The sequence below is a fragment of the Protopterus annectens genome, chromosome 3.part0 (genome assembly GCF_019279795.1).
Source record: "Protopterus annectens isolate FY-2018-M chromosome 3.part0, PAN1.0, whole genome shotgun sequence".
Lineage (NCBI taxonomy): Eukaryota > Metazoa > Chordata > Ceratodontiformes > Protopteridae > Protopterus > Protopterus annectens.
In genome coordinates this window covers 1196752610-1196770464 of record NC_056731.1, presented here as the reverse complement: position 1 = coordinate 1196770464, position 17855 = coordinate 1196752610, and the positions used below count along the sequence as shown (strand labels likewise).

At 36.8% G+C, this 17855-nt stretch overlaps 1 protein-coding gene across 1 annotated transcript in view; it reads right to left on the bottom strand.

Moving 5' to 3' along the window:
- The window catches only part of DNAH5 (dynein axonemal heavy chain 5), a 1226896-nt gene that overhangs the window by 985762 nt on the left and 223279 nt on the right, over nucleotides 1-17855 (bottom strand). The window contains exon 10 of the mRNA XM_044065791.1: nucleotides 9307-9429. Within this exon, the coding sequence (XP_043921726.1) occupies nucleotides 9307-9429 (123 nt within the window). The remainder of the gene's footprint in view (nucleotides 1-9306; nucleotides 9430-17855) is intronic.

The window sequence follows — 17855 nt, the reverse complement described above, 5'->3', positions numbered from 1 at the left end:
GGAGGGGGTGGGAAGGGGAACAGATTCCCAGCACAGACATTTAGTTGTTGGTGCTTGATCAGTTTTTGGGAAAATTCTTTGTTTTTTGGGGTTGGTATTGGTCTCGTTCTGCCATTTTTTTCTTTTTGGGTGCTTTCCTGTTATCAGCACCCCCCCCCATTTATTTTGCCTTTTAAAGGGAACAGAGGGTTTGGAAGGGAATATCCTGGGGTTCCTGAAAAATCCTAGATACTCCCTACAGTAATTTACCCCTTGCATCCCACTGCTTGAGGACCAGAGTAATAGAAGGACCAAATAAAACTCTGCATCAAAGGAGTAACAGAAATTTCTGACTTGAACTCATCTCCAAATGTTTTATTACAAAGCCAAACAAATCTTTAAGAATGTAGCTGAAGAAGTAGCCTTAGAAACAGTGTCAGTGCAATCATACACACATTTTAAGGCATGTTTGGACATCTGAGAGAAGTTAGAAACAATCTGATTCACATAAGACCTAATTTCATGAGTCAGGGAAGCAGAAAACTCAAACTATTGGCACATCTTAATATAAACTTCAACATGTAGCCCTGGTAATTAAGAATTCTAAAGGCTAGAGTGAAGGTAAAAAAAATGTCTCTTATCCTATCTGACCAGCCACTTTCCCTCTTTATACTCAGGTACTGGATTTGCACTGGATAAGTGTCTCTTAACAGCAGCAGCCTAAACAGTGATAGCAGCAGAGTTTGCTCTAAGATGGGAACAGAGACATTTATTAGATGGAGAAAAACTACAGTTTGCCTGCCTTGTTTGGAACAGATGACTGGGAGTCAGGAGGGGTCTATGTTACAACATCAACTTACCAAACTGGCAATGTTCAAAACATCAAACTCAAATAACTGAAAACACAAACTCTCAAAACAGAAGACACAGGAGCATAACAACAACAATTTGCTTTTTTTTTTGGGGGGGGGGGCGGGCAAGCACCCTCGACATTCCCCATTCTCTCTGCTAATTACATATACCAATGCCAAGACCTCACTACAGCAAAGGATGGACAAAACCCCAATTCCTGCTGTACCATGATCTTGCACAACTACCAACTTTCATCGTGCCATGTGCTTCTGTTACAGCTTCGAGGTTTTGCATTTTCAGTTAAATGAGTTCAATGACATGAATGTCAGCATTTTGGTAAGTCAGCATTCTAACATGAATCTGAATCATGAGCATTACAGGCAGCTTTAAAAGCATCCTCCTATGCTGGTAAAATGAAAGGAATCAGTGGAGTATTAGGGGCTACTTGTTCAAGTATACTGTTGTATCTGCTCAACTCAGGGAACCACTACCTGTTCATAAGAAAATATATCCTTTAATCTAGAAATGGTCTCAGGAAAATTGAAAGCCTCCATTTGTACATTTTAGGCTCACTAACTAAAAAAAAATAAGAATCTTTGGCTATAGAATTGTGTATGGGCAGCCTATCATTCCAAACCAGAGGTCTCTTTCCCCAACCACATTGAGAAGATCTTGCTAAGATGTTACATAAAATGGATGGTTCTCCTATGTTGGACATGGGGACAGACAGAGGATGTGTCTGACCCTCAATACATAGTGGCTGGCAAGGCTACACCAGAGGGACTTGAGGAAAAAGGTAAGTAGTCTGAGGAACCAGCAGCGAACACTGCAAAGTCACCCACCATCAGCAGAGGTATTAAAGGAACCTGTACTAAAGATAAAGCTTCATGTTTTAACTGCATTTTCTTTTTTAGGTAGCTTGAGAGAAGGAACAGCAGGACCAGTGTAATTATCCATGCTGCAGCTGAGGAAGACGCCTTACAGCTGGTAAGCTATGCTGGTAGGAGTCACTAAGATGATAAGTTATCATTTAGTTTCCACAAACAGCACACAGCCCCTCCAGCAAATTTTAAATCCCACACATAAAGTTTACAGAAGCGGCACACAAAAAATTACCTGTCAAAACAGAAATAGTTTCCTCAAAGTGAACTGCCCAATAAAAATGCGATAAAATGTGTTATTTTGGGGGAAAAATATATATATTATATAAAAATATATATATGTGTGTGTGTATATATATGTGTATATCTATATCTATATATATATCTATATATATATATATATATCTATATATATATATATATATATATATATATATATAAGCATTCACACAACAGTCTGTCTTTCCTTTTAAGATATACTTTCTGATTGTTAGAAAATACCAAAATTCCTAAAAATTAAACATAGGGAAAGATCCAATTCATTAAATGACACTACAAGCCTAGAAAACAAATCCTAGGTAAGTAATAACAATACAAAAGAAATGGAACACAATAGGAATCAGGACTGTAGTACAAATTAAATGCAGCTTGCAGTAATAAAAGCTCAATACCTCTCAACTTCTCTGCTCAAGAATTTTGGACAGAGCTACAAATAATATGGGACAAAGGCCCAAATCAGGGACAATTTTTATATATTACTGTTTAGAAAATGGAGGTTCATATAAAACATATTCTATTAACTTTTTGCATGAATTACAGTAAAATATACACTACACTAATGTCTGGTATTACAGATAGACATTTCTCAGTTATTTAATATTTTATAAGGGACAATACAAAAATATGAGACAAAATCAGGAATATTCTGCAAAATCAGGATGTTGAGAAGTATGATGGGAACTAAAACCCACAGTTTTAAGCGCATTATATGATCAATAACTATAAATAGCACCCAATAAGGTAAAAGGCAATTTCTGAAGAAATTGACAACAGAAAATGATACAGTGATGACAGGAAATAAATAAAGGAAGAACAGTCACCATTGCAACAGAATGTAGCCACTAAACCCAGGAGTTAGATTACACACACACACGCACACACACACACACACACACACACACACACACACACACCTGCAAAGAAAGACTCTACTAGACCTTGAAAGATCTAAGAGGTACCTCTGAAAATACCGTACACAAAAGTAAAATACTGCATGAAAACAAACATATTTTAAAACAGAAATAAAACACACATGAAAGTTACCATAGTAACCCAATTAAACAACAAAGATACTATAAGCTAAACCAATTTAAAAAATATGATGGGGGTGGGGGAAAGCTTTAATGCTTTTATATATATATATATGTTTTTCAGTTCTTTGGCATTGTCACGAAAATGATTGGCCTTGTGTATATTTTAGGATAATACAACAAACATATCTTCAGCTTAACCAACTTAATTTTTTTGAGGGGCATTACAGCTCACATATATGTGTCTAAGTTCTTGAAGTATCCACCAGAATTCATTACTCTTGTGAATATGTTTGAGTCTGTGTTACCTGGAAAACATTATATACACTTTGAAACACTGTGCTACTGTTGGGTGCGTCTTCTCATCTGGACTCATTCACCTGTCAGAACTAAGTGGAGGCATTGTACAGGGTTAGCATCCATTTATAAACTTGACTATGAAATAGCACAGGACAGTTTGACAGAAGGGCCCCTTAAATGACTAGCTCCAAGTACAAAAGTAGCTTGAGGCAATTAATTCTGAGCAAAGTACAAATCTACAAGCAAATCTGCAAAACTGGCTCTACAAAATACAAAAAATAAGTACTACTTCAGACTACATGAAGAAGTACTCTGTTGTGTGAATACTTGTTTCTATTTTTTAATATTTTAGAATAAAGAAGCATTTCTTTTTGTTTTGTGAGAAAGTTTTGTCATTTTTCACTTATATGATTAGCCTTAAAACGTCATACCAAAATTTTAAACAGGTAAAAAAGTTATAATCATGCTTAACAATCAGTTAGTTAAAATGGGCAAAGGAGCTATTTTACCCTTTACTATACTAAAACGCATCATTATGAAATGTAAAGTACTAAATGTAAAATTCAAACAGAAAAAATACAGATGCCCATTTTATAAATGCAATAAGGCATTTGGAGGAGTATGCCTGGTACAGATATTACCGCATCTCAAGGGTTTGTAAGGCAGTCATCCTTCATTCTCATGCCTTACAGCACCTCTGAGTGTGCAGTAATATCTGTTCCATATGCAACTCTTCATGCCTCACTGCATACATATATATTTGTGTGCATATCTCCGGCACTCTCTTGCATACTTCATCTGCCAAGAATTGTCCTAACCTCAACCATAACAGCAGACAACTGACAACAAGTACCTATCTTCAGCATAACCCTAATGCTAAGAATAAAGCATGACCCTAACACTTTAAGCCTCTGATAGGCTTAGAGCAGGAATTAAGTAATAATTTGTACTGATGGCCTGAACTAGACAAACACTAAAGCTCTAGATTTAATTGGAGAGTATAACTAACCCACTGTGCTAAAAGTACCCCAAAAAGTCACAGGATATCATGAATTAGCAAGACAGTGTGAGTGAAGATTCATGCTTATTTCAGGCATATTTGCAATCAACAACTTAAGGTTAGCACATCAAGTTAGTTCGTCAAAAGCACTGAGGTGTATAGCATTCTCAATAAAACCTCTGAATTTCTTCTGCTGAAGTAACTTTCTGTAAGCATAAAAGGAGTATGCTGTACTGTTCTCTAATGATACCTTCACCCCAGACTGCCAGTATGTTCCACAGTGGTGATCAGTGTCATCATCTTAAAATGCAGCTACAGAAGTTGTGGTCTTGGAGTGTTGAAGAAATAATCACTCAGCATCTATTGCAGCAGCAGAACCAGTAAAATCAGCTGGAAAGATTTGTGTGATAACCCTGCTTGAATGGCATCACTGAAATGACAAGTTACACAAGACCATAATGTGCTCTAGTCTACATGTATTCACTTTATACGCCAACAGTTTCTTATGGGAAGCCAGTGCCATGTCTTTCAAATTATATTATCTGTAAAATTTATATATATATATATATATATATATATATATATATATATTTTTTTTTTTTTTTTTTTTGCTTCACCCCATCCTACTATTTTGAAGGTAGAAGGCTGAGGGTCATATTTTTTCTCAGCTTGGCAATAAACCTTCCCTCCCTTTGCAGTCTTCAACAACTCTATTACTTCTTAAAGATCATGTCTAAAGGGGCAAAACGACCTATTTTTTTTTTTTTTATATATATATATATAAAAGTGTTTGCATGCATAAAGATGCATGCGAACACTTTTATGCAAAAACTAAAGGTAATTTTACACCACTTTACAAAGAAAAATACTTTAAAAATTGCTTCCGGATAAACTCACACAGCCATGATTATGACATTAATATTAATGGAGGTGAAGGAAGCAGTTACATCACTTTGGCTTCCAGCCCTAATTAGTGTGGATTAGAGTCAGTAAGTATTTATGAATTAAGTTATGTAACTGCCAAACTGCTAATTTAACAGTTTGGCAATTACAATACTCAATTCAAAATTACTTACCCACCCTAATCCATCTTAATTAGGACTGCATCCTAAAATGAAGTAAAAGCCTCCTTCACACACACTTATTATATGCCGTATGAATGCATGCAAACACTGTTTTATACAAAAAACATAAGGTCATTTCACTCCTTCAGACATGATCTTTAATCCATTTTGTTTTTATTTTTGTTGATAGTACTCTCATCCTCTTTCTCTTCCACAGACATGTTATCACTTTGTTACATATTTTTGGGAAGGAATTCTGGATATGTCAGAAGCGACTTTCTCTGTGTCATGAAGATAACAATCTGCCTTATGCTTTTCCAGATAAGCTTGCATTACTATAGTACAAGTACAATTCTTTAAATAACATGGGGTATCTCCTACATTTTCTTCAATTATCTGCACCTGGTGGGCTTGAAGGAAGCTGTCACATCACTTTGGGTTCCAGCCTGTTGTCTCACTCCCATAATGGAACTTTTTAAAAATACCTTTTAGATCACTACAAGTAAAATAGTAGGGTCTATGAGAAAGACTGCATGCAAATTATCTAATTCCTGTTTATCCCACCTTCCAAATCTACAACCATACTTGAAAAAAGAAAGGACACAACTATGTTATATATGGCTATGACCCTGTTTAAATTAATACAAAAACTCTAACCTCACAGCATCTCGGGTAAGTTGTTTCTGCAATAGGAGTTTTTCAGAACTGTGTCTTCTTATCTCCTCTCCTGCTTCCCCAGTTTGGCACAACAAGCCAACAGTGGGTTCTAGTTGCACACACATAGGGCAGTCTGCATGCACAAAGCTTTTTTTTTCTATACCAACTTCCTTTTATTGATTCACAACCTGCACATGGATAATGGTAAGGGACCTGAGACTGCCTTCTCAAGATCCAAATCACTTGTTTATTTCACATTACAGCAAGCAATGCATTAGTATATAGAGTTGCATACTGCTCCTCTTCACCCACAGCACCTCTAAGGACAGACATGCTGACAGATCTATTCTTGCAACATGTCTTGCATCTGCTGTAGAGTTTCTTCTCAATCAGCCATGCCTGAAAAATGTTCTTTGTGAGACATCCTGGAGAGCATCCTTATAAGATGCCCAATCTACCTCAACAGACTCCTTTCAACATGGAAGAGTAGTGTCTATACACTGGCAATCTTGCATTGCCAAGCTTCTCATCTTATCACGGTGAACCTAGCGCCTCTACAAAGGAACTTGCTTCTGCCAGTATTACCCACAATCCCATCTTTTCAGTCACTGCCAAAAACATAATCCCATCCTTTCAGTCACTGACTAAAGCATAACCCCCATCCTTTCAGTCACTACCCAGAGGTGAAGAAGGAGACAAAGAATGACCAATAAACCAACAGGTTTGTCCTATGGCTGAGGTCTCGCTTCACTCTCACCACCTAGAACAATGACTGTAGTACAGCTGCTGTACCCATACAAGGGTCAGTCGCTTGATCCCCTTTAACTTCAGTCATGAAAAAGATCCCAAAGTTAATCCACACTTTTCCAAGACTCCAAGAATCACAGCTTATGATCTGGAGTTGCTGTGTATCATTCTAACCACATCACACCCAGCACTGAACTGCTCCAGTGCATGGTGTAGAACACAGTCACTTAAAACTAGGTGAAAATCATCATCTGCACAGAGCAAACATGGGTACTTATGTATTATCGCAACCAGATTTTCATGGTAATACCGTTTGCTTTTTGATGTCTACATGGTACTGAAAATGCAATGAAAACCAATCAGACACTGTTTTCTTTTACACTGAAGTTTGTTTAGGCAGGGTTTTAACTTCCAACATTTGAAAAAGTAATGTTTTGCTGAAGGTTTTGCTGATGCTTATGTATTCTCGCAACCGCATTCTACGCTGGGTCATGTATGCAGTTTCTTGGTTGGGCACTTCACAGTCCTTGAGGATGTAAAGTATGACATGGGGATGAGGACAGTATGTCACAAAGCAGGAATCAGATGTTCCAGCTTGTTTACCTTCCAAAATGTAGGACAAAGTCACTTGTACCAGTAAGGACATAACATAACAGCTTAAATTAACTTCCACACTCCTAGCCGTGATTCCCAACTGTATGTATGGCCATTATTTGACAGCAGTGGCTGACAAAGAACATTCAGTGTGAACAGCCTTGCAAGAAGTGACATGTTACCAGTAAAGAGCACAAAGAAACAACAGCAGCACGTTGTGTACTGTGTGTTGACAGCCCTCCGGAAAAAAACCTGTTTTATTAAAGAAAACACACTGTATTCCATTTGAAGCACATTAACGAACATATTTAATGATCAGGAAACAACCGCTGCTGGCACAAAAATCTGGTTGCGATAATACATAAGTACCCAAACATGCAACACTCAACACTAAACACAATACTCTACACGTTGTCCAAACCTTGATATACTATTCATCACAATAACAAAAAGGAGGAAGACAAGACACACCCTTGGTAGAGTTCTGTGTCCACACTGAACATATCTGACTTAACAGTTGAGAATGCAGACAATTCTCCCTCCTTAAATACAGGTACAGAATGGCATGCAGCAATAGACAAGGGACCTCATGCTGTCCTATCATTTCCTACGAAACACTTTTAAACACACAATCATATGCATACTTCAGACTCACAAAACAAAACTAAATAATACTGGAAAAATCCTAAGAATATTCTAATACTGGAGCAAGTTTAAATATTCAGTCCAGTATATGATGAAATCTGCATTGTTTTGCCTGAAGCAGAGGTTTGATTAATGGACAAATCCTCCTTTATAGCAACCTGGCATATGTTTTGCCAGGGAGGGTGAGGAATATGATACCTCCTACAACTGACACATATCATGTCTCCTTTTTGAAAAAGAGGACCACCCCCCCACCCACCCCCAGTTTGACAGTCCACAGGTACTGACCTAGCATTCAACACAATACTGAAAAAGAATGTTAATGTACAAAATCTCTGAAAAGGAGTGTTAATTTGTGACACTGCAACAATATTTAGCACATTTCGCCAGCTCTCATCCACTCATGTAACACCATCACAGAGGAACCATTTAATTGGTGCAGTATTTTCATCTGCTGAGACTGGTCCAATTTTGCCATCCACTTCTGATATGCCACCTCAGAGAAGGGGAGTTCCAGTGCACTTATAATTTTCTCAGAATGTTACTTCTGCCTTGACAGTGTCCCCAGTCCATGGTGGCATTTCTCCACCCATGTTAGGAAAAGTTCGGACAATATCTTAATTCCTGGGTTGCTAGAGAGTTTACAAGAACCCCTTTGAGGTCACCCAATAAACATTCTCTATGGCCTTGACAAACATAACTGTATCTAGGTTATAATACTATGTGAAAAACATAATGAAGCCTTTCTTGCAAAAGTTAATTTCAATATAACTGCAGAGTAAAATCACATAAACACTCTAAATACAGAAGTTCAGTTAAAAAAATCATAATTTTAGGTTCAAAACATGGAATTACCATCAATGTGTGCTACATTCTTTCACTAGAAGTCAAACCTTCTTCAAAACAGGGTCAGAAAAAATTGTAAAAATGATGTGGGGCTTTGAGAATAAAGCGGCAATGCAATAATTATTGCTGTCTGCACCAGTGTATGTGTAAGTAGACAAGTAATTACTTGTGAGGCCATTTTATCTACTAAAGCTGAGTATATGTACATAAATTATTACTCCATCACTAATATCATTAGTACAAGTAGTCATCATTTTTGTTTTCTGGAGATAAAGTTCTTCCTTTAGATGTCATACCTAACAAAAACTAAAGACACATTTTTTCAATATTTCTTTGCAAGGCAAAATTTTTAAGTAAATCAACACAGACTCCAAAACTGAGTTTCCCATTTACCATAAATAAAGTGATTTCTGTAAGCACTCCTTAATTACCTGATCTCCCCAGTCATTGATCACAGGCATGTTGATATCATCAATAAAAACAGTCATTTTCTTCCCAGCTGGTGGACCGTAAGTTGTTCCCATGCGCTTATCCACATAGCTCTCTACTGTACGCTATCAAAAAAAAACCACACACAGAGAATCTTAGACAGCAGGTCAGATTATATCACACTGCACATAAAGCTTAAACAATGACAACAGGAATAGGTTGTATCATAATTCCCAAACTAAAAAATAGTACAGGATCCCATTCATGAAGTTTTTTCCTACAAAAATGAGTTTGAATTTATCAAATAATCCACAGCATATATTTTTAAATGCATGGTACTTTTGCAAATTTAGTTCAACTCTTAAATGATTTGTGATCTTTAGAAGACCTTCTTTGTAAATATTAAAGAATGCATAGGTGTTAAAAACGCTGTATGAAATGACAGAAAAAGTTAGTTTTAAAAAAGTTAAAGAAACTATAGAAACCTGTACTGTCACTCCTTTGTACTCAGGCTAGCCAAAAGTCTTAATGACAACCAGCTAGAAAGGAGTACATACACTCAATTTTATGCATACATTAAGTTATTCAGTTAATGGCATAAAATAACAAAATACAATGGATATTGAACAAAAGTGTTTTTTCTCAAAATAATTGAATGGCTTATAGGTTGTAGTGCACCACAGACAACGAACCTCCTGCACGTAGGCAATTGCACGGCTCAACCAAACTATCCCAATCAAAAAACAGAAAAAAGAGCCAGCAAACAGTGACTTGAGAATAAAACTGTATTAAATAAGTATATTCACAGCAAAATACAGACTGGTTTCGGCTGGTGAAGCACAGCCTTCTTCAGTGTACAAAAAATCACAAAAAAGCAGCTGTATTTATCTAATAAGCAAGCAGTTCATTGGTCAAAAATTAAAGATGTTCATTAAGCCCCGGGGGGAATAATCCTCCCAGTTTAATGATCCATTTCTTTTCTTTTGCATTTAATATAGAATGCCATCCTGTTTTATTAGCACGATTTCCATGTATAATATCAATAATAATAAATGTGAACTTGGCTGTGGAGTGAACTAGTTGATGCTTGTAGAGTGCATTATGTATTCTTTTTTGTTTAATATTGCTGATATGCTCAGAAATGCGTATTCTTCGGGGTCGAGATGTCTGCCCCACATAAAAAGAGCCACAGATGCAAGTAGCTAAATAGATAATCCAATCGCTTGAACAATTAGAAAAAAAGTTCAAGTCAAATACACTGGGACAATTACGACTGGAAAATTGTTTGGATTTATGAATATATTGACAATTCGTACAATGTCCACAGGGAAAACAACCATATAGCGGTTCACCAGATAATGTAGTTTGTAGTGATTCATATGTCCCAGTATCTTTGTGTTTGTAGTGATTAAAGAAAGAATTTAATTTTTTTCCTTTTCTGTAGGAAAACAAACAACTATCGGGAATGATGTTGGTAATGTCAGAATCACATTGAAGTATATTCCAATGCCTGCGTACACTTTGGATGAGACGGTTAGAATTCCTAGCATATGTCGTGGTAAACCTGAGGGGTTGTAAAGATCTGTTGGTATCTGTCCTATATGTAAGCAAGTCTGATCTCACCATGGAGCTCACCTGTTGGCTAGCCACTGATATATCACCAGTCTTATAACCACGAAGTTTGAATCTGGTGGTTAAATCTGATTTGTGCTTAAGAAAAGTAGTTTCATCTGAACAAATACGTTTGGCACGTATAAGTTGTGACTTTGGAATATTGCGTGCTATGTGGGGTGGATGGTAACTAGAGGCATGCAAGATGGAATTATATTCAGGGAATTTCCTATATACTTCCATACATAAGGTGTCATCAGAAGATCTCTTGATTAATACATCCAAAAATGTAATGGTATCCCTATCAAAATTTGCCGTAAAGTGCAACCCCCAAACATTGTTGTTCAAGTAGGTAACAAATTCCAATAGTGAACAATCATCCCCCTTCCAAACCAACCAAATGTCATCCAGGTAACGTCTCCATATATCAATTTGAGCTAGAAAAATGTTTCTGTCCTTGTCATATAAAATACATTTTTCAACATAAGCCATAAAGAAATCAGCATATATGGGGGCAAAAGAAGCCCCCATAGCGGTCCCTTTAGTTTGCCAGAAACATTGCTCTTTATAGTAGAAGACGTTACTGGTGAGAACATGTTGGGCTAGACCAACCAAGAAGGCATTGAAGTCCAAACTGTATAAGTTGGAAACTTCCAGCCAATAAGCTAATGCATCTAACCCATCTTGGTGTGGAATGTTTGTATATAAAGCACTCACATCCAATGTACATAAGAGCCAACCAGGCTCAAGTTGTGTGTCAGAAATGATCTGCAAGAAATTTGTTGTATCCTGTAAGCGTGAACGTATGAAAGGTAACAAGGGTTTCAGATGATTGGTCAAAAATAATGAGAGAGGCTCCGTGATGTATCCCCTACCAGATACAATCGGTCTGCCTGGTGGATGTAAAAGATCCTTGTGAATTTTTGGTAAGAAGTAAATATATTGGTTGACAGGATCTTTAACCAGAAGTTGATGCATAATTTCACTGGTTATAATGGCATACTCCTTGGCTTGTGTTAAGTACCTTTCAATTCGTTTATTGAACATGGAGGTTGGGTCTACCAACATGCGAGAGTAATATCTTTCGTCCAAAAGTTGTCGTTTAGCCTCATTATCATAATCAACCCAGTTAAGGACCACGACAGCACCACCTTTGTCTGCTGAAATAATGACAATATCTTTATTGTGTTGGAGTTCCAGAATAGCTTGTCTTTCTGTAAAGGATAGATTGTTATGTTTTAATGGGATGTCTGAACCAAAAAAGTGTAGATCCTTGAGAATGCTATTCTGGAACTGATGTACTATGGGGTGCATTGGTGGAGAAAAATCGGATTTGTGATATATAAACCTTTCATGATCAAAAGTGGAATCTGATTCACCAAAAAACAATTTTAAATTCAAAAGTCGACAAAAACTGAAAACATCCTGTGCAAATGACTCTTCAGAAACAGTAAAACCAGGTATGAATGTTAGATCTTTATTTAACATCTTGATCTGTGTGGGAGACAATTCAAGTTCAGATAAATTTAAAACATTGTAGTGTGATGTATTCACTTCGCCAACGCAATGTCCAGTAATCCCTGAATGTTCTCCACTTCTACGGTGTTTACGCCCACCCCGCTTATATTTGGGCCTAAAGGGATAGACCCTGGAGTTCTTTTAGGGGATGGTGACCCTGAGACTGCTGGGGATTCATTATCAGTGCATGAGGAAGTATCCTCGAAAGAGGAGATCGTATCAGTATTATGCCTTCTGAGGATCAATCTAGGTCGTTTTCTCTTATTTGTAGGTTTATATGCAGTAGTAGTAAACCTAACATGTTTAGTGTTTGATAAAAATGGAGTGCCCCTTTTGTAGTCCTCCTGGTCCCTAGTAAACTTTTTAGTTTTTCTGGATTTGAGTTCAGCATCAAGCTTGCGTAAATCTGAAGCCACATTGTTCAATAATTTCTTAAAAAGTGGTTCCTGCTCATAAACCTTAAGTTTGCCAACTAAAACATTAATCTGATCCAACTCTTTATCAATAGCCCGATAATGAAAATTATATAATTCAACAACAAAGGCCATAGTGGCTTCTTGTTGTATCTTTGACCATTGCTGATTTAATTCCTCATCGGCATTCGTCACATGGGGAATAGTGCGTATACGCAAACCCCTTGGAGTAATTCCTGCAGTCTGATAAGCTTTGAATAATTTGCTATGCCAGATATTGGACCGTAGTGATCTGAGATGTTTATTCAGATCATCAAAAAGCATACTACAACTAGATTCCAAAGAAATTGAATTAGGCTCAACAGTATTGCTCTGATTACAAGGACCGAGTCCAAAGACCCCAAGGTCCTCTCTATCAGCAGCCAAACCAAGAATAAAGCTAGAAAGGTCCATTCCAAAACAACAAAAAATAATCACTATACCAAAAAATATCAAAAAGTCAAAAAGGCTGACGATAATAGCCACAACAAGCACAGCTATGTCAGTCCTGAAATGTAAAAAGATTCAAATGGGTAGCTGAACAATAACAGCATCCAATGGTTATATCCAAAGCTGCGTCCAAAAACCCAAAATTATATGAATTCAAAAACTGAAAAATTATATCAAGTCAACAATACATATTGTGAGGAATGTCGAAAGGAATAATCATCATGGCTGCTAATCAGCAATGATTATGTTGACAAAGAGGTCTGAGCAGGTCCAAAAAAGTTTAATATTAATAGACAAAACCTGGGCAATTAATGCTGAATCAAGCAGAAAAATAAAAATGACAACAATAGATTGTCAAAATATAATGATATAATAATATCAATTAGTATTAGTAGGTAAACAAAAGGAAACTACAATATCAAAAGAAATATGTTGGCAATCCACTAAACCCAACCTGATGTCTGAAAAAATATATATAAAACCTAAGCAGTTAAATGTTGTTATAATAATGTTGCTGACTGCTAGGCTAAAACAATAGTCCTATATGTAATAATCCAAAAATTTGGAAAGAGTACATATGAATTAGTAATAATGAAAGAAAGTATTTTGCTCTCAAAAACTAGAATGTAGACCCATAAGCCAATAATGCTGAAGCATTTAAGACCATGAAAATTGTAAGGGGCATAATATGTTGCAAAGGGAAATAAGTGCAAAACCAATTCAACTTGCTGTATAAAAAATGTAACCCAAATTGGCTAATAGGCTATTTAGGGTCAATAACCATAGGTTGAAAACATAATTATATACATGAAAGTTGGATTGTTTAAGATATAAAAGCACCTATCAATATTCCCCAACCAATACCAATGTCCCGGTCTCAGAAAACAGTGTATAGATTCATAAATCAGACATACTTAGGCCCAATTGACCCTAAAGAATGTAGATAAATGCCATACTAACATAGTGTATGTAAAAACTGAACAAACTAAATACGTACGTTAAATGTATTGTGGAACTAACAATAATCACAACCTACAATGGATCAAAAAACTTGCTGTGAATATACTTATTTAATACAGTTTTATTCTCAAGTCACTGTTTGCTGGCTCTTTTTTCTGTTTTTTTATAGGTTGTAGTGTCATCTGCAGCAGTGAACACCAGTTAATATAGATCTGACAATCACTATAACACCACGAGTCAACTTAAAAGCAGCACCACTATTCTAACAGCATGTGACATGGTCAAAAAGAATCAAACAACCCATAAAATAGTAAAAATAAAATCATTCCACTGCTTAAAAAAAATCACTCATCCAACCATTCATTACAGTGCTAAAAAACTTTATTTTATCCTACCTTTTTCTAACATGGCTGCTCAGTTTTCTAATAAACAATCTTAAAACCCTTTCACAAGTTACACAATAAATGGCACTGTATATAAGGAGATACAAATGTGCAAACACTATTAGGACAGCATGTAAAAAATGAGAGCATCCTCATTCCCAACATGAAAAAAATAAAACTTTAAATACTGCATGCAGTAACTTAAAAATCAGACCTCAGTAAAAAAAAAAAGTCCTCCATAAACAATCCAAGTGTCAATGCCCTCAGACCAGTCACATGACTTAATGTTGTTCACCACAGTCACCACATATCATTGCAACCATGTCTAGACTCTATTAAATTAAGTCTCCCTACGTTTTTTTCCTCTTCCTCCTCATCTCTATCCTCCCTTCCACCTTCCTACTCTGTCTCCCTTTTATATATTATACCAAACCTGTGTATATACATTATGCCACTTCTCTATAGAGACAAAGCTAGCTGTTGTGACTGCCATTGCAGGTTCCTGATGAGGCTCAGCAGCAAAAAACAAAAGTGTCAGAACAGTTGTAGCAAACTGCTTGCTACACATTTAACAAACGGCTTACTATGTTCATTATGAATACTACATGCACACACAGCACTGAATCTATACACCTTCAGACCTTACTGCAAATGTGATATTGGCATTCTGAAACTGAATGCTGGTATTACACCACCACCAGTGACACCTCCACCTAGGGTGGCTGTTCCCTTTGCCACACCCTAGCTACACTTTTGCTTACCTATTATGGCACAAGCTCAGTCTAAGAACCCACAGTTAAGATATTCTAGTGTCAGAATTTTATTTGTATTTTTTTAGTTACTTTATGTTCTTTTTTTTTTCACTGATTCTGTCTGAACAATATTAACCCATGCAATGTCTGAGATTGGTAGACTGAGATCAGCACACCATTCTGGTGACCAAACGTACATAAATAAACTTTATTTTTTGGTCAGTGTTTTTAAATACTGACTAAATAATAGTAATTAATAGCAGGAACAATGAAATAACTTACTTACTGCTAATGGTATTTAGTCATGAGGGAAAACCATGATGACTATGGACAAAAGGGGCAGAGGGATAAGTACCCGACTACAGCTGACAAGAGTAAATTCAGCTAGTGGCTTGGGTGCTGGAAGAGCTCAGAAAAAGAGGATGAGAATCAAAATGATATGGAAATTAGTATATATGGAACTTAATAATGAATGCTTTACAACATTACATATTTACATGTTAATACATGCGTTCTACGTCAACAGACCAAATCAAGATAGAGAAAACACAACTGGTGGATTACATGGAATTTTAAGAAATTGGGAATTGTAATTTAAGAAGTCGTTGGTAAGCGCGAACTGGAATAATAGCTGAGTCAGTTCCAAGGGTTCAGAACCGAACCCACTATCAAAGACTATGTGAAGATTGACAACATCAGATCAATGCATTTAGGTGTAATAATTTTCTGATTATTGAAGCATGCAGGTATTACTTTTGTTTATATAATATTTTCTGTGTGCAAAAAAAATGTAGACATGCTTGATTTGAATAAATATATATAAAACCCCATACTTTTTTTTTTCTTTATAATTGCTGTGGGATCTTTAACATCTGCCTGAGCTACCACCAACTCAGGTAGATGGACTCTTGGTTTAATGTCTCGTTTGAAGTACGGCACAGTCAGGAATGCAGCACTCATCTTGTGCTGCATTGCAGTGTCAGTATTGGAAAAATTAATGGAAGTATCTGGTATGAGAATACATGATGCATCCTTCTGATCATTCAGTACCAGGATAAGTGGGCTACCAGTTGAGCCAGTGACACTGCTTGTAGTGTGATAACATACTGGTAGAAGATTGTAACTTTAATACCACGAAAGATGAAAAATAATGTGCTAGCTGATGTAGAAATGTTTCAAAAGTTACAGCTTGAAATTAATCTAAAGTTAGAAAAAGCAATGCTAATCCACCAGACAGGCTGAATTAGTTAAAAGTCAAAATGCAAATTTAAACATGATAAATGATGAGAGTGAGATAAAATATAAGACTAATTGCAAATGTCATAGAAGTCATCATTTCAGTCACACTAAATGAATGTTTGATAAAGCAGAGAGAGTAATTCTCAGAGAGGGAGATGGAGAAAGGGTGTGGTATAACCTTTGGATAATATTTCTCTTACCCATTTGTCCTGCATCATGGCCATCCATGCAGCTGAGTGGAAAGATAAGCGACTTCTGACTATCTCCAGAGGTGAGCAGTTGGAAAAGCCTTCGGGGACATAAGGACTGCTTTTGCAAAAAGTGCCATGAAATCTCTGATTTTGTGGGCCTCTGGGATCTCTCAGTCAGCATTCACCACTGCCACAATCATCCTGTATGAGGAGGAGTCAAAGGCTTGATGTTGGGTTTTCTAAACCAAAGAGAATTGGAACCCTTTTGATTCTTGTTATAGGATCTTCGAAGGTTCTCTAACCTGACATCCATGGCAGACAGTCTTACCTGCCTGCTCACACCACTTTAACATGTCTTTCACCATTGCTCTGAAAAGGGTGGAACCATCACAGCAAGCACTGGTGAAGAATACTTTAAAATTCTCAACAAAGTTGCAGGCAAATTCAACAATGACTTCATAGGGTAATGTCTGTTCCCATCACTCTAGCTCCTCCATTGACTGCATTATGTAATAGCTGCCTGAACAGCTTTATATTATTTAGCAAAGTACCCACAGTACTTGTTTCCTTGACATAGTGGTGGGCAGCTTCTATAAAGAACTTAGTCTTTTATGCTAAATCTCTTTGGAAGCGGTTAATTTGTGTTGCATAATTTAGTAGCCCCGGGGCAAAATTACCCAAGGTGTAATTGTGCATCCCCATTCTCTCCAATGTTCTAGAGTCCTTGCTATGTAGGTGGACAACCACTGCATTGTCTGTTAGCTCTCATTTAATAGCTGCTGCTACAGTCAGAGTTCCACCAGATGTCTCTTGGACCAATGCTGCCTATCCTGGTGGGGGGGGGGGGTGAAGACTTTTATCAGGTTTTTGGGGTATAGCCTCCATGGAATCCAATTCCTGCCATGTTCTCCTGACAGTCAAACCTAAGACAGTTGGGACCACTCAAGAAGTATAGGGTGAAGACTGGTAAGTCTCAAAGAGCAGCTCCTCACTCT